Genomic DNA, 24929 nt, shown 5'->3' with positions numbered 1-24929 from the left:
CAGCTCTAGTCATCAGTCTTTACTTCAAAAAATATTAATGTGAATTTCAAACTGTGTTTCATGGTTGGCTGCATTTTCTGGGGTACAGCAAAGCCCATTACCTTGCTGGGGGTTGATCTCTCAGAGATTCAGTCACTATTATAGTCAATGTTCTGTTCATTAGATTGTAACCACATGACTTGTGTAGCACATAGAAACCAAGTATTTTAGGAATAGCTTTATTAACTTTAAACAATCTTGTTATATTACAATTTATGCATCAGTATGTAAAATTAGCAATAGTAAACTATTTACCATAAAAGATTTAGGAATGAACAATCTATATATTTACATTTTTAAATAGTGTCATTTAAAGGCAAACAATGACCAAGTAGCTAGACAACCGTATGAAATGTTAATAATGGATGGGTTCATTTCACATTCAGCAAAGGGCTATTCAAATCCCGTGCTTCTTCCTTATTAGTACACAAGAGACATGAATTCCAGGAGTAGCTTCAACAAAGCAGAACTCATGAGAAACACGTAGCAATTAATACATTCTTATTGTATGTCCATTTGGTCATATCAGCGATGTATAGGAGATGCTAACATAAGTAAATGGCATTTACTGAACACTAAGGGCAATGATCTGACTTGACTCCTATTCCTAACTTAGTTGCTGGTTGTATTCAGGTACATCAGGAATCTCACACAATAAGTTAGTTCATGTGCTGAAATTCATGGTCAGAAGGAGAAAAGTCATGGGCAGAGTTTAAAGTAAAGCTCACAAAAGCCAAGAAACTGAGTCAAGTCAGCTTTTACCATTTAAAATGAAAATTGCTGTATGTGTGTTTGCTCTGCAAAGCAATCTAACTGCTCTTGTGATGACAGCAGTACAAACTATAACACAGATTTGAAAATAAAGGGTAAAGAACAACTTGAAAAGCACATCTCTGTCTAAAAGCTTTTTACCTAATATTGTTACAAGTGCCATCTAACATTGATGTAATTGTTATTGCAATTGCCATTTGTAAGCCTACTGCTGGTAGTAGCCATCTTGCTGACAGATAGTGGTTTTCACTGGGCCCCAATATTGCAGTTTTCATACAACTCTGTCTTCCGACATATTTCACAGTTGTTATATGTAGTGAGAAATGAGTCTAACCCCAAGAATTTTCCAAGTGCTCTGCTGTGCAAAATAGGTTATAATTTCTAGGTACACGTATTTCTGTATGGTCTGATGTAATACATGACTTCTCGGTCCTGATTCTTAACCCCTTTCCTGGTTTCTGACATTTTTAGGGTGATAAGCATAAAATGAATTACAGCTGGCCTAAGTAAGGAAGCGCTGTGTGTACGGTTTGGAGAGTCCAGAAATAGTAGAGCCTAACAAGGTGAGCTAAGGCTGAAGTTTAGCACTTGGGTTTAAAAGGAGCAAGGTGTTTATGAATTTTTGGTACATATTAATGAGAATAAATACAGCTCCTAAAGCTTGTTAAAATGCACATTACTGGCCCCAAAATTATAACTGCTCCTGTCTCCCTGACATAATTGCATATTACCAACTAATCCACAATGGTATATATATCGAAAATTCTTATGACATTTTGATTGGTGGATAAAATAAGGTTTCTGTATACAGACAGTTTCAAAAGTAAATTAATGTTATCGTTTCCATTTTGTTCTTCAAACCACACAAAGGCACTAGTTTACATTAAGGACTAATGTCCTGCAAAATTTCAGTTAAATAAAGGAAGCTATTTTAAGGTTAGAGTGGTGCTAAAACCCAGCTGTCGCTAGTAACTTAAAACGGCCACACCAGGTCTATCAGATTTAGTAGGGGAATATGTTTTGCTTCAGTATGTAGACATTGGGGTGGAAAAAGTTTCAGCCTTGAGGAAGTTTTTACAGCTGAGTTATAAGCCTTGCTTATACCAGAGACTGGCAGACCCTAAAATATGATATAGTGGGCATGGATATCTATTTTTGGTGTGTGCAAAAAATGTCTCAATGAATAAGATTTTCCTTGTCTCCTTTCCTCTTATTTCTGCTAAGAGAAAGAACAAAGGATTTTCATTCAATTACCACCTTTCCCTTTGGTTGAATATCTGTTTATTAGGGTGGTTATTTTACGCACCAACTTTGCTTTCCTTCTAGTGCTAACATCTTGCGTAGAGACCAGGAATCCTAAAGCTGTCCTTGTAGTCAGGTCAGAAAAGCTAGCTTTTAATTTTTCTATCACCCACCACCCCACAAAATTGACATTAGAAAAGTTCACATTAGGTGACTGCATAGAAAGCGTGACTTTAAAAATGGTAATGCATAATCATGCTTGCCATAATTTGTTCTTAATTAAATCCCTTCCGCAAGGCTTTATTTTTTACCATAGTGAATTTACTAATGAATACCTGAGCAAAATTTGGATCAACTAGGTACTGATATGTCTTAATTGTGCTTGGAAGGGGCTCTGCAGCTACAACTTGTGATGCTGTTTGTACGGAAGAGTGGCTTGGAGCAAGGTGGTAGGATGTTTTTGTGACGAAATCCACGAGCCGGTTGTATTGCTGTTCAGAGAGTCTCTCTCTAACTCCGTCCACCTAAAATCAGATAAATCAGCTTTATTATTGGAATGTAAAGTATCTTCACTTACTGTTCATACCCAGCAAACATACTTCTGCATTAGTTTGTTATCAAGCAAAGGCTTCCTATCATAGATCTGTAATGTTGGTGATGTTTCATCCTTTCTGCAGCTCAGTGTCTCCCACACTTCTGTGACGCGTGAGCTGCTTCCCTCTTCTACAGTTCTGGTGGCAGTTCAATGTCCCCTTTCTCCAGCTTCCCACCAGAACTTCTGCCTCCGTGGCAGCAGTTAGGTTTTCTCCCAACTATTTCCGTTGCCAATTTGACTTTTAATTCATTTTCTGGGCAGTAATGAACAATTTATAATCTTTCCTCCTCTGCTGCCCCACACGTATCAGGTATCTGGCAGCACGGTGGTCTTAGCCACCCAGATCAGTTGTTGTAGTGTCCCTACTTTGGGACTCCCATGTCCCCCTCAGGCTGCGGCAGAGCTGTCCAGCAAAAACCAGACTAAATCCAAGTGGGGTTCTATATATGAGGCAGCATTCACAGACTTTTCAGAGGGTGAATTATGTCTTGCCTATTCCCAGCCTGCCAACCATCACACAGGCAGGGCATGGGACTCAGGACATGCCCTCTCCAAAGAGCTGTGACTTCGATCAGGAGCTTCTGAGCATTTCAAGGGAGAAGGATGCAGAGGAAGCTATCCGGCCAGCTCAAGGAGTAAGTCCCACATAAGACCCCAGCCAGAAGGAAAAACCAATTAAAAGATCCAAACTCATCCCCTACATAAAGATACTGAACTGGGTTCTCAGCAACCATGCTGGCCAGTAAACAATTCCGTTTTGCAAAAAATGTCAAGGTTTCAAAATTGGTTTTTGTTCCAATGTAGAATGAAAATGAGAACTTTTGAAAAATGAGAGAGACAGACAGCGAACAACGCAGTGGTTATGTATGTACCTGGGATGTGTGGGATGGTTCAAGTCCCTACTTTGCCTGATTCAGAGCATCCCAGGTGAATGCCCTAACCACCTCTCTCGCTGACTCCCCCCACCCAGTTGGAGCACCTCCTCTTCATAACTAATTTATGTATTGATTTACTCTGTACCACAGTGGTTTGGGCACTTGCCTGGGATGCAGAAGACCCAGGTTCAAGTCTGCCTGATTCTGAAGCAGGGATTTGAATCTGGGTCTCCTACATCCTAAGAGAGTGCCCCCTAACCACTGAAGTGTCTCCCTCTGGTCATGACAAGAAATTCCATCCTGGACATAAGAAACCTTTTTGATGAAATTTTCATCAAAACGGATACGTCCCATGATCCCATCTGATTGTATCCCTGCAATGAAGATGCCCATTCTAAACAAATCTTGTGCTCATCCACATTCATAGACTGTCTCCTGTTTGGAGAAAACTGGGTAAGATAGTAGCAGAGAGCACAGCCATGCCAAAGCAATCCCTTCTGTCTCCACAGAGTGCCTTGAGAAGGGACTACAAGCCCAACAACAGGCAAAATGCTCCTTTTGCCCATCTTCACCACAGAAGTAAGATGGCACATATTTCAGGCAAAACCTTGGAACTGCAGATCCGTTAGCAAAATCAGAGGTGGCAGCAATACCTCTACAAACTCACTATGACCACAAAGACTGTGCCTCCAACTTGATTTGAATGCAGGAAGCAAACTATCCCCCTTCTCAGAAGTTCTGGTAGGAAGCTGGAGAAGAGAGACCCTGAACTGCAGAGGAGTGGCACAGCCTATACATCACAGAATTGTGGGAGACACTGAGCTGCAGAATGGGTGAAACATCAGCAAGAGAAGGTGAAATGGATGAAAGTGGACTAGTTGGTGAAAGTAGTAGTGAGTTTCAGTTGCCCCCTCAAACTAAGGGCATCACCTCATACCTTCTTCATCCAACCACCCATCTCAAGCAGTCCCATCAAACACGAGTTGATACTGAATGGGCTCTCACCCCAGGATATGGGAGCAATACAAGCAATACTCCTGAGGGAACTCAGTGGCAAAAAATTCTGCATCAAAAAAATAAAAATTCTGCACACAATATTTTAAAATTCTGCACAATTCTGCATATTTTATTTGTAAATAAATAAATGTGGAGGCTCCAGCATGGCAAAGGGGAGCACAGACCACTGGCTGCACAGATGTGGGAGATCATCCCGCAGCCCCTCCCTAGGACACGCACTCAGTGGTGAGGCTGCACCTGACCCTGACACAGCGCAAGGGCCGGGCCTGCCCCAGAAACACTCCAGGGCCCTGCCCCTCCATGCCAGGTGCACCAAGATAGTGAGCAAGAGGTACAGTCTCGCATGCACACCCAGCCCTGGCCCCTGAGGGACTTAGTGTGGGGTGAGAGGGTTTGGTGTGGGCAGCTTGGTGGGGGGTCCAGATAGGGGGGGATCTGGATGCACAGGGGCTCGTTGGGGGTTTTCAGGTGCAGGGGGAATGGGACTCTGTGAGGGGGGTCTGGGTGTGGGAGGGTGGAGGTGGCTGGGAGGTCTGGGTGGGGAGGGCTCAGCAGGGGAGTCTGGGTGCGTGAGGCTTGGTGGGATGGGGATCTGGGTGTAGGTGGTTGGGGCTCAGTGGGGTGAGGGGTCCAGGTCCAGGGGGCTCATGGGGGTGGTCCAGATTCGGGGGGGGGGCTCAGTAGGGTGAGAGTTTGAGTGCAGGGTACTCAGGGGTGGCTATGATAGCTGCTAGCTGAGTCTCATAGTCACTGTAACACATGCAAGCTCAAGTGCTGGTCCTAAAGTAGGTACTGAGTCCTTCAGATGGTGGACAGTCCCAAGAAATGTCCACATGGGTCTTCCTATCAGCTCTGCAGAGCCTCAAGTACTCAAGACAGATGCCAGCCTATTGGGGTGGGGAGCACACATCGGACAAAGAACAGTGCAGGGAATGTGGCGCTCCATAGATAGGAATGAGAGCATCAACCTCTTGGAGGTCAGACCAGTGAAACTAGCCCTATGAATGTTCCAGAGCCCTCTCATGGGCGATCACATCCCAGTCCAATTGGACAACAACCACCACCACCGGGGAGCACATCAACAACCAGTGGGGAGCTCAAAGCTTGATCCTACACTCAGAAGGGATGGAAATAATGGAATGAACCTGGGAAAAATCTGGCTTCCATAAGAGCAATACGCAAAGGGAGAACTAAACCAGAAGGCAGAGTGGCTCCACAGACACACAGTTGGCAACTCAGAAGGGGAAGCATTAATTGCACTTGGATAATCGTTCAAAGTGATTAGGACTACACTGGCCTCCAGATGGACTTCAACACTGACGGCCTACTTCTCCAGCTAGTCATGGTTTACCTCATGGTGTCAAGAAAAAAACAGATACCCCAAGGACCCTGGAATTCCAGCTATTCTAGATTTTCTTCAGGACATTATGGAAAGGGACTATAGCATAGCAACATAGCACATACATCATCACCCATAAGTAGTGTCTTACATGCAAGATCCTTGGGCTCTTTAGCCAAAAATCTTCAAGTCTCAAGAGTTCTCAGAGCAATCAAATTGTCTAAACCTGCAGTAGACCAATGTTCGTAAGGGGGATCTAACTACTTGTACTAGGACCCCTAACCACTCACCCCTTTGAACCATTTACAATGGTCATGCCTTTCTTTCTACCTACCTATCTGTCTACACCTGCTTCTTATTTGCTATGATACATGCTAGATGAGTCTCATAGTTAGCAGCTCCATCCATACAGAAATCACATTGTGTGTGCCATGATGACAAGGTGGTTCTAAGGACTCTGGAATCTTTCTTACCAAAGGTGAATTCCTCTTTGCATGCTTCACAGGAAGTGATGCTCCCCCAATTCTGTTCAGAGCCACAGCAGCCTACTGAAAAGCTGTGACATAGTGAGGATATACATAGAGCACTAAATATCTCATCATAGGCGATCCCTCAAAGTCAAGGATGATATCTTTCATGGATTATCCATTTAAAGTTATCTATGGGTCCACAGATGGGCCACAGCCTCTGCCACATTGCAGACACATATTTCCGAGAAGGGTGGGTGAATCTGAGATATTGGTTCGAAGCATAGTGCGCTCTTTCTGTTGCTCCGGTTTTTCTGTTACATGTGGTCGAATCTGGTTCTCAAAGTGCTGAGTTCCCTGCTTCAAGCAATTCCTCCATTGTTGTCGGTCCTGGGCTATACATTCCTACAAGTTAATGTCAATGTTGCATTTTCTCATATTAGTCTTCAAGGCAGCTCTATAGTGTGTTTCCTGCCCTCCTCTAGCATGTTTGCCTTGAGAAGAGAAAACTTGTTTTGGCAGTCTAGAATTGGGCATCCGAACTACATGCCCTGCCCAGCGAAATTGATGATAATCATCACCTCGATGCTTGTGATATTCGCTTACGAGAGGACATTGATGTTAGTGCGTCTATCAGCTCATGTAATTTGAAGAATCTTACGCATATGGCATTGATGATACTTCTCCAGTGCCATAAGATGTCTCCTATATGTAGTCCACATTTCAGCCCCATAGAATAAGGTGGGGATCACAACTTTATAAACCAGAAGTTTGGTTTTAATTCTAATGTCACAATCTTCAAAACACTCTCTTTTCATATGACCAAAAGCTCAGCTAAGACAATACTGGATACTTCTGCCCCATATAGCACTGCAGGTTGTACCACTGTTCTATACAGTTGCGCTGTCAGTCCCAGTGGCATACGTTTGTCATACACAACGCCTGAGAAGTTATTCCACACTCTTCCAGCACTCCCCAGTCTGGACTGTATCTCACATTCAAGCTTGCCGTCTTCTGTAACCCACCCGCCCAGGTACCTGAACTGGTCAATCTGGTTGAATTTTACTCCATTAATTTCTATATCCAGTTTCCCTGCGGCACCTCTACTGACCCATATGAGTTCAGTCGTAGTGATTTACATCTCATGCCTGCTCAGCTGATCATACCACTGATTTCACTATTTCCTTTAGGTCTTCTTTTGAGGATGCCCTTATTGCTATGGTACCAAGTATCGGAGTGGTAGCTGTGTTAGTCTGTAGCCACAAAAACAACAAGGAGTCCGGTGGCACCTTAAAGACTAACAGATTTATTTGGGCCTAAGCTTTCGTGGGTAAAAAACCCCACTTCTTCAGATGCACCTGAAGAAGTGGGGTTTTTTACCCACGAAAGCTTAGGCCCAAATAAATCTGTTAGTCTTTAAGGTGCCACCGGACTCCTCGTTGTTCTTATTGTTATGTCATCTGCATATAGCAGCTTCTCACCTTTTCCCATTGGGATCTTCTTCCAGCAGATGTAGTCAATCAGTACTAAACAGCAGCAGACTGAGGGCCAATCCCTGATGCAGTCCAACTTTCATTTCAGAGGCAGGGCCGGCTCCAGGCACCAGCGAAGGAAGCAGATGCCTGGGGTGGCCAATAGAAAGGGGCGGCACTCCGTCCGGTATTGGGGTGGCACGTCCGGGTCTTCGGCGGCACTTCGGCGGTGGGTCCTTCACTCCGTCTCTTCTTCTTCGGTGGCACTTCGGCAGGAGCTCAACCATTTTTTTTTTTTGCTGCTTGGGGCGGCAAAAAAGCTGGAGCCGGTCCTGTTCAGAGGGGCTTGTTCCAAAATATGTTCAGATCTCTGTTTCAAGTGGAGTACATAGTACACTCTATATAGTGCATTCACCATAGTTTTTATATCCTCAGACACTCCATATTTCCTCAGCACGGTGGTAAGCATCCTTCTGTCCACATTATCATACACCTTTTTTGTGTCTATAAAAGCCAAGAAGCTATCCTATTGGTACTCTAGCTGCTTCTCTGTTGTTTGCCGAATTACAAACACGGCATCTGTGGTTCCTCATCCTTTCTTAAAGCAAAACTCTTCTTGTTTGAGGAGTTATTCCACCATTCGTCTAATCCTAGCGTCCAAGATGTGTTCCAGTATTTTCACTCCATGCAACAGTAACTTTATCCCTTGATAGTTTCCACAGTCACGGATGCTGCCCTTCTTATGTATTGGGACCAAGATAGACTTGCACCAATCTTTGGGGATTCTCTTGCCTGCCATACAGCTTTAATCACTCTGCTCATCCATTTTATGCCTCTCTTACCCAAGACTTTCACCAAGTCCACTGTCACTTCATCAGGTAAAAAAAGTATTTTACAAAAACCATGGAACTAACAAGAATGAAATCCCAGCCCATTGACTTCATTTGGGTCAGGTTGTCACCCATGGTGCTTAACTTCACTATTCTCTGCTTTTTCAGTGTATTCAGTTTCCCCTTCCTTTGTATATACACTCTCTGTTGGGATTGTGAGCTCTTTGGGGCAGGGAGCTTGTCTTTATATGGGTCTATAGGTTACTTGTTGGCGCAATATAAATAACAATACTGATATCCATGTTTGATTCTGACAATGCCTCTCATTCAAGAATTGGATGATGAGACTTGATGGTCAGGCAGAACTTGCTCAGTTTAAGTGATGATTTGCAGGAAAAAGAGAAGGGAGTTGCAAAATTGAGTACAAGAGGATAAAAGCAACCTAATAAAACCATGCTGCTCAAATATTCTTAGTGAAAGTGGCTTGTTAGGGTTAGGATTAATAGATGAACCATGCCTAACAACGTGCATTTAATTGCTGAACTGCTAGGTTAAGCATCTAATAGAATTTGGTTTAATTTTTTCCAGTGTAAATTTGCAGGCAAATGGAGCAGCCCTAATGTTCTGAGCAATAAATACACATACACAGCTTCAGAACCTCTTATTCAGAGAGCTAATGTTGGCTAAGGCCTGGTCTAAACTACGAGTTTAGGTCGACTTTAGCAGCGTTAAATCGAATTAAGCCTGGACACGTCCACACGACGAAGCCCTTTCTTTCGATTTAAAGGGCCCTTTAAACCGGTTTCTTTACTCCACCTCCGACGAGGGGATTAGCGCTAAAATCGGCCTTTCCGTGTCGGATTTGGGGTAGTGTGGACGGAATTCGACGTTATTGGCCTCCGGGAGCAATCCCACAGTGCTTCATTGTGACCGCTCTGGACAGCACTCTCAACTCAGATGCACTGACCAGGTAGACAGGAAAAGCCCCGCGAACTTTTGAATTTCATTTCCTGTTTGCCCAGCGTGGAGAGCACAGGTGACCACGCAGAGCTCATCAGCACAGGTAACCATGATGGAGTCCCAGGATTGCAAAAGAGCTCCAGCATGGACAGAACGGGAGATACGGGATCTGCTCGCCATATGGGGAGACGAATCAGTGCTAGCTGAACTCCGTAGCAGTAAACGAAATGGCAAAATATTAGAAAAAGTCTCAAAGGCCATGAAGGACAGAGGCCATAACAGGGACGCACAGCAGTGCCGCGTGAAAATTAAGGAGCTAAGGCAGGCCTACCACAAAGCCAGAGAGGCAAACGGAAGGTCTGGGGCAGAGCCGCAAACATGCCGCTTCTACGCGGAGCTGCATGCCATTCTAGGGGGTGCAGCCACCACTACCCCAACCGTGTGCTTTGACTCCGTCAATGGAGAAACACGCAACAGGGAAGCGGGTTTGGGGTACGCGGAAGATGATGATGATGATGAAGACAATGAAGATAGCTCACAGCAAGGAAGCGGAGAAACCGGTTTCCCCAACAGCCAGGATATATTTATCACCCTGGACCTGGAACCAGTAACCCCCGAACTCACCCAAGGCATGCTCCCAGACCCTGAGGGCACACAAGGGACCTCTGGTGAGTGTACCTTTGTAAATATTACACATGGTTTAAAAGCAAGCGTGTTTAATGATTAATGATTAATTTGCCCTGGCAATTGCGGCCAGTACAGCTACTGGAAAAGTCTGTTAACGTGATGGTGATGGAACGGAAATCCTCCAGGGACATCTCCAGAAAGCTCTCCTTCATGTACTCCCAAAGCCTTTGCAAAAGGTTTCTGGGGAGGGCTGCCTTATCCCGTCCGCCATGGTAGGACATTTTACCACGCCAGGCCAGTAGCACGTAGTCTGGAATCATTGCATAACAAAGCATGGCAGCGTATGGTCCTGGTGTTTGCTGGCATGCAGACAACATCCATTCCTTATCTCTCTTTGTTATCCTCAGGAGAGAGATATCATTCACGGTCACCTGGTTGAAATGGGGTGATTTTATTAAGGGGACATTCAGAGGTGCCCGTTCCTGCTCGGCTGAACAGAAATGTTCCCTGCTGTTAGCCACGCGGTAGGGGGGAGGGGTGAAGTGATCATCCCAGAGAATTGGGGGGGGGGGGGTGTGTGGGGGGGGGTAGTTGGGTTTGTGCTGCATGTTAACCCGGAAACCCCAGCCCCTCCTTTTACATTGCAAACCCATTTTAAATGGCCAACCCAATGGGTCCTTGGTATGGGAAATGAGGGCGCTGCTGTTTGAAACCATTCCCACGTTATGAAGGTTAAAAAAGCCAAAAGACTGTGGCTTACCCATGGCTGCCTGCAAGCCGAATCCTGTTGCCTGGCACTGCGTGAGTGATCTCTCACACCAAACCGGCAGGCCCTCAATATAAGAGGAAAAATGCGATCTTGTAACGAAAGCACGTGCTGTGTAATGTGAACAGCAAAATTTAACGTGAAAGAGTGTACCCATTGTTCTCTAAAATGTGTCTTTTTAAACCACCTCTCCCTTCTCCTCCACCAGCTGCAAATGTTTCTCCTTCGCAGAGGCTAGCGAAGATTAGAAGGAGAAAACGGCGGACTCAGGATGATATGTTCACGGAGCTCCAGATGTCCTCCCACGCTGAAAGAGCACAGCAGAATGCGTGGAGGCAGTCAATGTCAGACTACAGAAAAGCACAATATGAACGAGAGGAGAGGTGGCGGGCTGAATCGCGGGCTGAAGAGAGCAAATGGTGGGCTGAAGAGGATAGGTGGCGTCAGCTTGCTGACAGAAGGCAAGAGTCGATGCTCCGGCTGCTGGAGCATCAAACTGATATGCTCCAGCGTATGGTTGAGCTGCAGGAAAGGCAGCAGGAGCAGAGACCGCTGCTACAGCCCCCGTGTAACCAACAGCCCTCCTCCCCAAGTCCCATTGCCTCCTCACCCAGACGCCCAAGAACACGGTGGGGGGGCCTCCGGCCACCCAGTCACTCCACCCCAGATGATTGCCCGAGCATCGGAAGGCTGGCCTTCAATAAGTGTTAAAGTTTTAAAGTTTTAAACTGCAGTGTGTCCTTTTCCTTCCCTACTCCCCCACCCATCCCGGGCTACCTTGGCAATTATCCCCCTAGTTGTGTGATGAATTAATAAAGAATGCATGAATGAAAAGTAACAATGACTTTATTGCCTTTGCAAGCGGTGCTCGAAGGGGGGAGGGGAGGGTGGGGTGGTTGGTTTACAGGGAAGTAGAGTGAACCGGGGTGGGGGGGCGGGGGGTTCATCAAGGAGAAACAAACAGAAGTTTCACACCGTAGCCTGGCCAGTCACAAAACTGGTTTTCAAAGCTTCTCTGATGCGCACCACGCCCTCCTGTACTCTTCTAACCGCCCTGGTGTCTGGCTGCGTGTAATCAGCGGCCAGGTGATTTGCCTCAACCTCCCACCCCGCCATAAATGTCTCTCCCTTACTCTCACAGATATTGTGGAGCGCACAGCAAGCAGCAATAACAATGGGGATATTGGTTTCGCTGAGGTCTATCCGAGTCAGTAAGCTGCGCCAGCACGCTTTTAAACGTCCAAATGCACATTCCACCACCATTCGGCACTTGCTCAGCCTATAGTTGAACAGGTCCTGACTACTGTCCAGGCTGCCTGTGTACGGCTTCATGAGCCATGGCATTAAGGGGTAGGCTGGGTCCCCAAGGATAACGATAGGCATTTCAACATCCCCAACGGTTATTTTCTGGTCCGGGAAGAAAGTCCCTTCCTCCAGCTTTCAAAACAGACCAGAGTGCCTGAAGACGCGAGCATCATGTACCTTTCCCGGCCATCCCACGTTGATGTTGGTGAAATGTCCCTTGTGATCCACCAGGGCTTGCAGCAGCATTGAAAAGTACCCCTTGCGGTTTATGTACTCGGTGGCTTGGTGTTCCGGTGCCAAGATAGGGATATGGGTTCCGTCTATCGCCCCACCACAGTTTGGGAATCCCATTGCAGCAAAGCCATCCACTATGACCTGCACGTTTCCCAGAGTCACTACCCTTGATATCAGCAGGTCTTTGATTGCCCTGGCAACTTGGATCACAGCAGCCCCCACAGTAGATTTGCCCACTCCAAATTGATTTCCGACTGACCGGTAGCTGTCTGGAGTTGCAAGCGTCCACAGGGCTATCGCCACTTGCTTCTCAACTGTGAGGGCTGCTCTCATCCTGGTATTCTGGCACTTCAGGGCAGGGGAAAGCAAGTCACAAAGTTCCATGAAAGTGCCCTTACGCATGCGAAAGTTTCGCAGCCACTGGGAATCGTCCCACACCTGCAACACGATGCGGTCCCACCAGTCTGTGCTTGTTTCCCGGGCCCAGAATCGGCGTTCCATGGCATGAACCTGCCCCAGTAACACCATGATTTGCACATTGCTGGGGCCCGTACTTTGTGAGAGGTCTATGTCCATGTCAATTTCCTCATCACTCTCGTTGCCGCGCTGCAATCGCCTCCTCGGCTGGTCCTGGTTTTGCTTTGGCATGCCCTGGCTCTGCATATACTCCAGGACAATGCGCGTGGTGTTCATAGTGCTCATAATTGCTGCGGTGATCTGAGCGGGCTCCATGATCCCAGTGCTATGGCCTCTGGTCTGAAAAAAGGCGCGAAACTGACAGAGGGAGGGAGGGGCGACTGACGACATGGCGTACAGGTACAGGGAATTAAAATCAACAAAGGTGGCTGTGCATCAGGGAGAAACACAAACAACTGTCACACAGAATGGCCCCCCCAAAGATTGAACTCAAAACCCTGGGTTTAGCAGGCCGTTGATTTCACGGAGGGAGGGGGAAGCAAATGAATACAGAACAAATCTGGTCCATCTATTTTTTACATTTTAAGCTGGCAGCAGACGGTGCAGCATGACTGATAGCCCTCGACATCTTCTGGGTGCTTGGCAGAAGATACTGTACTACGACTGCTAGCCATCATCGTCAACACAGTTCAATAGGACTGCCAGCAGGACTGAGTCTCCAGGAGACAAAGCATGTCTGCCCAGGTGCCTCTGATCGAACTGGAGTACGACGATGACGGATACCAGTCGTAATACACCATCTACTGTCAAAAGGCAAGGAGCTGCTGCTGTATAGCAATGCAGCCCCACGTCTGCCAGCACCCAGATAGCCGATGACGGCTACCAGTCATACTGCACCGTCTACTCCCAAAAGGCAATTAGCTGCTGCTGTGCAGCAATGCAGTACCACGTCTGCCGGCACCCACATGACATATGGTGACGGTGAGCTGAGCTGAGCTGAGCGGGCTCCATGCTTGCCGTGGTATGTTGTCTGCACAGGTAACCCAGGTAAAAAGGCGCGAATCGATTGTCTGCCGTTGCTCTGATGGAGGGGGAGGGGCCTGACGACATGTACCCAGAACCCCCCGCGACACTGTTTTGCATCATCAGGCATTGGGATCTCAACCCAGAATTCCAATGGGCGGCGGAGACTGCGGGAACTGTGGGATAGCTACCCACAGTCCAACGCTCCGGAAGTCGACGCTAGCCTCGGTACTGTGGACGCGGTCCGCCGACTTCATGCATTTAGAGCATTTTATGTGGAGACACACACAATCGACTGTATAAAACCGATATCTATAAAACCGGCTTCTATAAATTCGACCTAATTTCATAGTGTAGACATACCCTAAGTTACCAAGTTTATTCCAGAAAAGCACTGTGGTGGATGTTGAAATTTAATCTGGACAATGATTGAAAAAGGCAGAAGGGAATGATAGCACCTTTACTACTAAGAAGATTAAAAATACCAGTGGCTGGTGTGGGACCTTAATCTTTGACCTCCTGACCCAGAGATGAGCATGCCACCAACTGATCCCTACTGATACTCTTGACAAACTCACCAATGCAACTTTATCTTTAAATGAGAATACTACTAAATGTCTTTACCTCCAAATCACAAGGCACTCTTTGTTGTTTGAGCTGCACCTTCAGCAGATTTTTTTGTTGATGGTCTCCTACACACTCAATTTCAGTCACAGGGAATGCCTGCTGCTGTGTGTCTTCACTGACGCTGACCACAAATAGCACCTCTGACGTAAGCAGCAAGCATCCTTCATGCTCCTGGCCTGATCCACTCACAATAACCACATCCAGTGCCATATGGACCTCTGGCCTTCCTAGAGACTGAAGCATTTTCCTGTTTAAAAATAAGTCAGTATTAGAAATTGGATGTGTAAAGTAGTAACTCACTTTTTTTCTTCCAGGTTTTCACTTAAGATTGTAGCTGCCTGCCACCTAAAAATACAAGATAAGCTGGAGTTTGTTTTTGTTAAAATAACTAATACCACATTTCCTGCAATACTCATGTGTAAGATTTAAATAACAAGGTTTCACATTTATTCTGTAAAGTTTATCATAACTCCTTAATGATTTGCTGCAAAACTGACGTAATAACTTCATGGCTATTCATAATTACGTTCACCTAGGTCAACCAATTTCTCATCCCAATAGAGAAATCACCCTGAGAAGCTGGATCCAAATCCAGTGCAGAAAGTAAACCTATCTTCAGTGACAGCTATTTCTGGAGATGTGCAGTATTTTTCTTGGGCTCAGTGCAATGATAAATAAGTAAAAACTTACTGAATGTCATTAAATAAAGATTAGCTCTGCAGTTCTAAAGCTGGAAGCAGATCAGCAGTCCATCATTTGCAGATTGGGTTTCTACGCAGTACCTTTGTGTTTAACATTCCTAAATAAACTGCTATAACTCAGCCTTTCCTAGGGAAGAAGCCGGTTAACTTGACCAAGAGCCAGAACCTATTAATAAACAATGTGGATGTAAAAATGAGCAAGTGTCTAAATAATTTTACCAGACATATTTGACGTGGCTGTTTGGAGCCTGCTCAACATTTTGATCACTTGGATGATAGCGCTGTTTGGGAAGCTGAGAAAGTCCAGCTCCATGCAAAATACCTGTGGTAAGAGAATTTAAGATTTTTACTAGTTGTTTTCTGGAAAACAGTTACATGTTGCAGTGATGTCATCTGTTTAGAGCGGTTCATAAAACAGTGCAGATACAAACTGATGTCACATCTTTGGAAGCTGTAATAAAGATAATTCATTGAACATTACAATGCAATAGCTGTGCATTTAACCCTTAGCAAGAAACAACAACAACAACAACAAAAAAGAATGTACTAAAAGTCAGTCACACACTAGCAAATAGGAGAAACATAATGCCCTTGAGAGCCATCATTCCAAAATGGGATAAGACACATCATTTACAATTTATGTATAAAAAGCCAAGACCACCGTTAACTTCCTTGTTCAGAATTAAAATACTTCCACATATGTGCTGTGATTGGTAAAAATTAGAAGAAAAGTTTGCCTAGGTACAGCATTTAAATGTTAAGTTACTTAATCCAGCTGTTAAACATGGATCTATATACATTTATGAGATCTCCTGGGGCATCTGGTTTATTATAAGTTCTTCTTAGTGCCAGCACAGAATGAAGACTACAAGAAGCAGTTAAACAGGTCTCTAAGTAGAATATCCAGAGTAGAAGATGATACAGCATGTGTGCTTTCTGGTGGCTTGTAAATTTTTATAAATGAGGTATGGTCATTAGACAAAGAATTACTTGTTTGTAAAAACTTCATTGATATAATAAATTCTTTAACAAGAGTGACAGAAACTAGGTTAAGAGTTGCGGAGCAGTGTAACAAGGTATAGTGCTGAGCCCTTCATAAGTAAACAACAGAGGAAAATGGTTTTGTTAAATTAAGCACTCCAATGAAGCAATAGGCATTTTTACGTAGGGGTGTCAGTAATTTATATTCCTTTTTCTAAAATGGATAATAATTTAAACATAAAATGGATAATAATTTAAAAAAAAATCAGTATTTGAAAAAATACTTTAATTTTTAACACACATGTTGATGCTAATACTTAAAAGAAGCTTCCCACTTGTAACAATTGGCTTACCCAAGTTCTCAGCATTATGCAAGTGAAAATGTCATTTACAGATGGAGAGAGAACATGTGTTTATTTCTGTGTGGTCCCCCACCCCAGGGTCCCTCCCAAGAGGCACAGACCCAACTTCCAATCCAGTTGTGGCTGAGAGTTATTCTAACTGTTGTGTGTTTCTCTCTCACGCACTGCCATTTATTATTGATATAGTTTTTATGTCTTTCCCTGGCTAACTCTTTCTGTCATATGTTCATGGAAAACATGATGTGTTGTATACAATATCTGCAGTGAAAACTGTCCCTCTGCGGTTATGGATTTCTTGTAGTTTGATAATGATTGTACTCTGGGCTTAAACCTAGAAACAATGATTCTACAGTTAACAAAAAGAACATTGTTCCCACAACTTAGGGCCAGATTCTGATTTCACTGACATCAGTTTTACACTTGTGGAATGCAGATTTCAGAGGAATTACTCCAGAGCCAAACTAGTGTAAGAGAGATAAAAATCAGGATCACAATATTGTAAAAGCATTGAAGAAGAGACTGAGCTGTACACAAGCCTTTTTACCAACAGGATATAAAAAAGATTACCAAGCATGTTTGCTTGTTATTTAATTATTTACTATCTCCCAGATTAGGTCAGGGAGGTGTTCTGTGTGTAAAGAGAAGTGTGGAGATAATTTTTCAAAATTTCGACTCTAAGGCAGCTCCTCATATTCCACTCACAAATAACTTTGGCTTAATGCAGCGGTTCTCAGACTTCATTGCACCGCGACCCTCTTCTGACAGCAAAAATTACTACACGACTCCAGGAGGGGGGACCTTAGCCTGAGCCCCACCGCCCTGGCTGGGGTATGTGGGGAGAGGCGGGGGGGAGGGGTTGTGGCGGCAAAGCCAAAGCCCGCATCCCACCACCCCTGGTGGGGAGACCGAAGCCCAAGGACTTCAGCCCCAGACAGGACGCCTGTAACCTGAGCCCCGCCACCCAGGGCTCTAGACCTTAGGCTTTGGCCCTGAGTGGTGGGACTTGGGTTTGGGCTTGGGCCCTGGGTGGTGAGGTTCAGACTTCGGCTTCCACCCCAGATCCAGCAAGTCTAACGCCAGCCCTGGTGACCTCATTAAAAAGGATTCGTGACACACTTTGGGGTCTCAACCCACAGTTTGAGAACTGCTGGCTTAATGAATCAGTATATCAAGAAAAAGAAGAGAACACTCTCAGATTAAAAGCACCACTCCAAAAGTCAAAAAAATCATTTAAAAATTGGTTGACGTTAACTTAATGACTGATTTGTCGTCAATGTGTATCTTGTTCCCTTTTTTAACCCTTTAGTTTTGGAGCTGAGGATTCTTGACACCAGAAGCAAATGCTATTAGCAAGTTTAGATCATTTTCATGGTACTCTTTCACATATTTTACTGGCCCAAAGTGCATTTACCTAGATCTGAAAGGATTTGCCATAACTACTGTTAGTGCTTAATCTACTTGGCGTGCTTAATCTACTTGGCATGCCCATTCCTCTATCATAAAGTTGGGGTTACCAGTATATCCAAAACCAGAATTCAATTCCCTACCCAGAAGCACTACAATTTAAATGGGATATTATCACCACATAATTCTTTTTTTTCCTCTCAGATTCTTTATTTAAAGAAAACACAACTCTTTCTTTTCTGTAACAGATCAAGCACCCACAAAATAATGCTCTAATTTGATATATTATTGCTGCATTACATTTACTGTTGAAAACTCTCTTGCAGCACATATGTTTCTGTAACTAATTCCCCTGGCTTCCAAAAATTACTTCATAGTACATTCTATGTTTCTGGTGCTACACAAGACTGTGATCTCAATGCAAGAGAGCACAACAGGATGACTTTTAAGGGAGAAAGACAACATTTATAGCAATTTAACTGTAGTATTTTTAATCTTTTTGCAAGGAAAATAGCTACTGATTCATATAAACAGACACGGCAGGCTGTATTTCATGACCAAATCTTAAGAATATTCTTTAAAGTTAATACTGAGATCTCAAAATCATTGAAACTCACCATAGCCGGTCTGGGAGACAAGTTCAGCTGCTCCTCCAATTGGCTTAGTAAACACTCCCATAATTCCTTTCCCTACACCAGAGATAACACCTTTGGCCTTGTGCCCTGCCGAAGCTTGGGCCTCAGATATTTTCTGAAAATTCTGCATTGGCTGATCTACAATACCAGCAATTGCTCCTGAAAAAACAAGAGTCGCCAATAATTAATGAAGATTAAAATCCCAAAACAAGATCAAATCTGAACATTGGAAGAGGGCTTTGTTTGAATTGAACATTGCACTCCACCCTCTTATACAGCTATTTAGCATACATTTACCAGTTATCTAAACAGTATTTTCGCTTCGTTTAGACTAAACCTCCACTTCCCTTTCACATGTCTCACTCTTTAAACCTTCAAATCACTTAACTTCATAATATGTTTTTGTCTTTCAACTACTTTTTATTAAATGCCTTTGCTGACTTGATATAATGTAGTTCACTCTATATGTGGCTTCTGGAAATGTTGGGAGTGGAATAAATATCCACTAGTTTTGAAAGACTTCTAGCAGTTATGGAAATGAGATTTTCATGTAAGCCTAAGATTGACTTCACAAGAATAAAAACTGCTTGCATTCAATAGATCATTTTTATATTCTCTTCCACTGCCAGAAATGTTCATAAGCTAATGCAACTTTTGATATACTACTAAGATTAGTAGAATTAGACTTTTGGACTTTTTGTTACTCTTTTGTTAAAACGACCATATTTTACTTTAATGTGCATGGTTCAAACTTTTACAAGTGACACAATGACCTCTCCAGCTTTTAGTATCAACAGAGGACTCCAACTTAAATCTTCCTAAATGTAAACAGGTATGTGAGGTGGTACATTTCTTTGATCTTGAGTTTACTCAAACCACTTACCACAGACATGTCTCTAGTTATTGTAATTTTGATAGATAAGCTATTTGGAAATCACTAAGAGTACAATGATTGGACAAAGTGACAGGGTGCTAGTTAGATAACATCAATTAGAGAATGGGCTGCCTGATCTAAAGTCCTTTGCTCACTGCAAAGCAATTCACCGGGTGCAAGTTTGCAGACCCCTCAGATAGCTCTCAGTTTGCAGTTCCTGCTGCAAATATCAAGATAAAGCAGCCACTTAAGGACTAAGAAATTGCCTGGAAGTGTTACCTTTATAGCCATGCATTTCTCCTAGAGCATGGAAAACTCTGAAGATCTCACTTTCTATCTGGCACTAAGTGTGCACATGGGGGCAAATGCACCCAGGAATAAGTCCAATGATTTCAATGGAGTTACACCAGGGGTGCATCTGACCCAATACGTTTACCAGACTGACATATGCTAGCTAGCTCCTAACTGGTTTTAAAATGATCTTAAGAAATGGGAAACTGGATTAATGAAGGAGCTGCTGATTTTGAATGATGAGAACTGGTGTATTTTCCAAATAACAAATGAGATTGGGGAAAAAGAACGTTCACATTTCCCCCTATTCTTGTTCTCTAAAACGTTGCATCCCCAAAATGCATGTAATATGAAAGCACTGTAAACCTTCCTCCAGTTACACACACTTCTTCCATCTTTTATGTGTATATCATTTCCCAGAAAAGCATGTTTGTATTGCTGCCTCCTTGTTTGTAAGAGACCTGCCCGCTTTCAGTCACATTTTTAACTCTTTGTATTATAATGCCAGGCTATGAAGCTTCCTTAACTATATGCTGTGGAAGAGCTGTACTTTTCAATTCAGTTCCATTTCATTAATTGTTAACAGCTGCTCATGCTTGTTGATTTCAAAATACACCAACACCCCATTGCATAAACGGGAGCTGTTCATCCATTCTTTGCTCTTGTACAACTGTTAACACATCTGAAGAAACAAAATAATTCTTTGTGTAGTACTAAGTTCCAGTATTATGTGACTTCTTGACCTCTTTCACCTAACCTACAGAGGTCATGCACTGCAACTGCACTCTCAGAACAGAAGTTATTGCCTTATTAAATGTAATCCACCTAAATCCTTGCACTAGTAAATTACTTACTTGAGCAATGTTATAAGGTAATAATGAATAAGAGCTTACTCCAAAGAACTTGTGGTGTGCTGCACACACTTCTCTGATGGAATCAGGCCCAGAGGACAAGACAGCAGAATGGAAACTGCTGTGACTATGATACATAAAATTATTTTTTATATCGTGCCCAAGACAATACTACCACAATCCATATAATAAACAACAGTACTCACATCTAACTAACCTTTTGGTACCTGTGGTTGGGTCACATCAAGCTTCCCCAGAGAAATGCAGGGGAGACTTCCTTTTGAGGGTACTCCCACTTCCATGGGGCAGCTGGACCCATGCAGCTCCCATCCTCCCTCAATCATGTGGGCTCAGGAGAGGAAGAAGTTCCCAGAGCAGAGCAAGCCCAGGAGCAGAGACTTGCCCCAAGCTGAAGCCAGAATCAGCAACACGGCTAGAGATGCACACATGAAGCCTGTCTAGGTCTCTCCAAATCTCCTAGTACCTGGAACTGTGCAGAGAAGACTATCCTTTGAGGGCAGCTGGCCCTATGTGGCTCTATCCCTCCCCACTCATATGTGGTTGGCAGAAGAAGCAGCTCCCAGGGTGGAACCAGCCCAGGAGCACAGATTTTTTACCAGCAGGAGCATGGGGGAAGCAGAGGCTCAGTTAGGGTCACCTTTACAGCTCCTGGACAATGGTGAGGTCACCAGAACTATGACCTCTGTAGTTTGTACCTTGGACATCCCTGCCCCCCATTTATTGTCTGTTCATTCCAACTGCCTCCTGTTCTTCTCTTTCACAGGCCCTTCATTGCCAGGCTTACTCTCCTGTCCTCCCAATACAATAAAAGCAAAACCCATTTCCCTTCTTTACCACACCAAAAAAATTGCACAACCGCTATGACATCTGCCAACCATCAACCTGATTACTCTGATTTTATACTGTATCCCTGCTGACTGAAAAAAAAAAAGTGGTATTTTTATAACTACAAAATGTGTGTTCAGGGCAAGTCGAAGTTCCTTGCCAGGAACAAATAGAACACTCCAGTGGAACGAATGCTCAGAGTGATGAACAGTGTTTGGAGTGAAGAGAAAAGTCAAACGGCATAGAATCTATGTAAGCTGTTCTTTTGCTCACAGTGAATGTTAATGCCACTTGTTCTGTGTTTCATTCATTTAGATCAATATGTTACAGGAAGAAAATCCTCCACTATGAAAACAATGCATGTGTCGCTGTTGAGTCAAAAGCTGGCAGCAGAGTCATAAGCACAGAGAGTACTTTTGTCAGTTGTGTGACACAAGTGTTGTAGTTTCTGAAAATATGGTCAGAAAGTGGTTGCCTTGCTGCAAACAACATGTGCTTTTCACTCTTAAGCACTGGGTAGTACTACTGAAATGAACAGGCCCACTTGTGAATACAGTTAAGCATGTGCATAAATATTTGCTGGATTAGGATTTTAGACTGCAGGATCTTCAGGACAGGGACGGTCTCTTACTTTCTTGTACGTACAAAGCCAAGCATAATGGAGCCCTGATCCCAATGGATGCAACTGTAATACTACCACTATTATAGTGAATAATAAAGTTTAGAGAGACAAGGTGGGTGAGGTAATATCGTTTATTGGATGAACTTCTTTTTGTGAAAGAGACGAGCTTTCGAGCTTACACAGAGCTCTTCTTCAGATCTGGGTTGTCTGTAATGGAAATCACAGCTTCCAAAAGCCAGGCTTTACATTGTCTAACTACAGAATTATTAGTTTGTTCATGCTACATTCTACTAATACTACTAAACAAGATTGCTCGCTAGCATGAAGTATAGTGTGAGTGGAGTGTACAGTCCTCCTTCAGTTTTTCTGAAACGTCTGTTTCACTAAGGTTAGACAGCTGTTCAATTACTCAAAAATGTTCCATTTCATAAAAAGGAGCTGATTCAATGTGGTGTCTTTCACCAGAGCCAACGTTTTTGAAACTGATCCCATAGCATCAATATTCTCTCTCACATAATTATTAGTTTTTATTTAAGGCATGATAGTGTGATTAATGTTATACAAAATGCAAAAGATGACATGGCCCCCTGCACTGAGGAGTTTATAATCTAAATACCACAATCTACACTTTTATATTTTATATACTTTTATATTGAGATCTGTAACAGAAAAAATGCCTAGACTCTTTTGATATCAAAAATATGACAGAAAACATCCAGCAGTCTCCTTGTAACTAGAAAATAAGAAAATAGCGAGCCAGAGATAACAATCAAATCAAACAACACCCTGACAGTGCTTGAGTCATTTAAAACTAGACAGAACAAAGCACTTAAGAATGCACTGTGGGGAACAACTTGCACTGAGAAGGAGACAGAGTACATGACTTTGGCCCTGATTCAGCAAAGCACTTAAGCACGTGCTTAAGTGCTTTGCTGAATTGGGGCCATAATGGGCTAGATTGTCAAGCAAGGTAGGTGTGCAAATGTGCACTCATTTTTTTCTGTGCAATTACCACAAATACATATGTAAATCAGATAATTGTGCACACATATGACTAAAACTGGCTATTTGCATATGCAATTGCCCAAACTGTCTGCACATTTGGGTTGACTGGAACACACATTATGCTGCTTTGATCATCTGATCCTATAGGTCTTTTCCATGTTTTTTTCATTTCTATTAATCTATGCAATCATAGAAATTATTTCTACGAAGGACCTAGCAATCCCTATCTTTAGATTCATTCTGAATGCTTCGTGTTTGTGAGAGAAAAGAACACAGCAGCACCACTTCATTTCACTTCACTGTACAAGACAGACACTGGAGGTATTTTTTTTAAGCGTTCTATAAATGTGCTGGTAAAGCAAACCAGCACTGCAGCATTTTACTCCAACCAAATCTGTTTTGGATGGATTTCTAAAATCCCTAAAACTGAATGGTCAGGGGAGAAATGTCATTATGATGTATCTGTAACAGCTGGGATTTATGTGTATTATGTACATAACTTAGATGCCTATTGTTTGTATACTTAATAAGAGAATCAGTCTTTTTGATGTTATCAAGAAGAAATCAAGATTTGTGTCTGATACAATTGTGATGTCTGCTGATTCCTCACTGATACTGACAGGCTCCATACTTGTCAATTCCCCTAGAGTAACCACAGGTATTTATTTGGGAGGTTAATTATTTCTATTGCTAAGAATAGTAGGTATTACTTTAGCAGTGAAGAATTTGTAAACAGAACCATGGAGACAGAGAGTACAAGTTCCTTATTCCTGGGACTGTTGAAATTTTAAAATAAAACAGTGCTGCAACTGCAGTCTAAGCCAAAATGTAAACTGCTGCTCTTCTTCCGTATTTTGAGGAACAGCAGCAATTAAAAGCAAGACGTTATTTGGTATTTAGAGGAGTACTGTTTAAGTGCAAAATTAATAACCTCATATTTCCAACATAATGTTTGAGTTCTTGGGTAATCAAGGAGGCTCCAGCATTCTAATTCCTGCTATTTTCATAAACCCAGAAGTATCCACATAACCACGATAGCCTTGCAAAAAGATATTAGGCTACTTAGTGCACTGTGCCTGGATGTATGTGACAAGTGTGGTGTAATCCACTGGTATGTGTGTGTTACAGGTGGCCTGTATGAGCCAATCCACAGAGGATATTAGTTGTTACAGCCCCCCAGGACAGAGTGTTGTCTCTTTAGCTCAAGTTGTAGCAGCTCATGCTTTTAGCTCTGCAGTTCCCCAGTTCAATCGCCTCTGTGTTGGTCAAAAGGGTGGCCATCACATTGGCCTATGGTCTTATTTGTGACTGAGCTAAGATCACCAAACTATTTCTCACCAGCATCCAATACTGGACTGACGCAATGCTTCCCAAAGTGAAATCTTTCATCCAGCTACTCAACTTGACTGCCCCCAGCCCAATAAAAAAACCTTCTCTAAACTGCCTATGATTTGCAATATCTGTACCAGTTTACTATTGGGTTAGTGGCTACTAATATATGAAATTGCTGCTTCATGCACATTTTCTCTCAGGACACTAGCTTGCCAGGTTATAGGCATTATCAAATGACAGGACTTCATATCATCTAATGTTTTCGCTTAAAATAATTTTCAGTAACTTAACCTGAACTTGTAACATTTTACCACTTCCTCTTTGGGGCTTTCAGGGTTGCGGTTGTAAATTTAGGAGTTGTGTATAGTACTGAAGATTAGGAACGAGGACAAATCCTGTCAAACTCATCTCTTCTAACC

At 43.4% G+C, this 24929-nt stretch overlaps 1 protein-coding gene across 1 annotated transcript in view; it reads right to left on the bottom strand.

Annotated features, from left to right (window-relative positions):
- Positions 1–222: 222 nt before the first annotated feature.
- Positions 223–24929, bottom strand: part of VPS13B (vacuolar protein sorting 13 homolog B) — a 953533-nt gene continuing 928826 nt past the window's right edge. The window contains exons 58-61 of the mRNA XM_026663381.1: positions 18672–18848; positions 15527–15629; positions 14604–14853; positions 223–2576 (exon numbers count right to left, since the gene is read on the bottom strand). Coding sequence (XP_026519166.1) covers positions 2328–2576; positions 14604–14853; positions 15527–15629; positions 18672–18848 — 779 coding nt within the window. The 3' untranslated portion in view covers positions 223–2327. The remainder of the gene's footprint in view (positions 2577–14603; positions 14854–15526; positions 15630–18671; positions 18849–24929) is intronic.

Source organism: Terrapene carolina, unplaced genomic scaffold (genome assembly GCF_002925995.2).
Source record: "Terrapene carolina triunguis isolate 2854851 unplaced genomic scaffold, T_m_triunguis-2.0 Scaffold58, whole genome shotgun sequence".
In the NCBI taxonomy this organism is placed as follows: domain Eukaryota; kingdom Metazoa; phylum Chordata; order Testudines; family Emydidae; genus Terrapene; species Terrapene triunguis.
The sequence above is the reverse complement of the archived record's forward strand: the minus strand, read 5'-3'. Positions and strand labels throughout refer to the sequence as shown.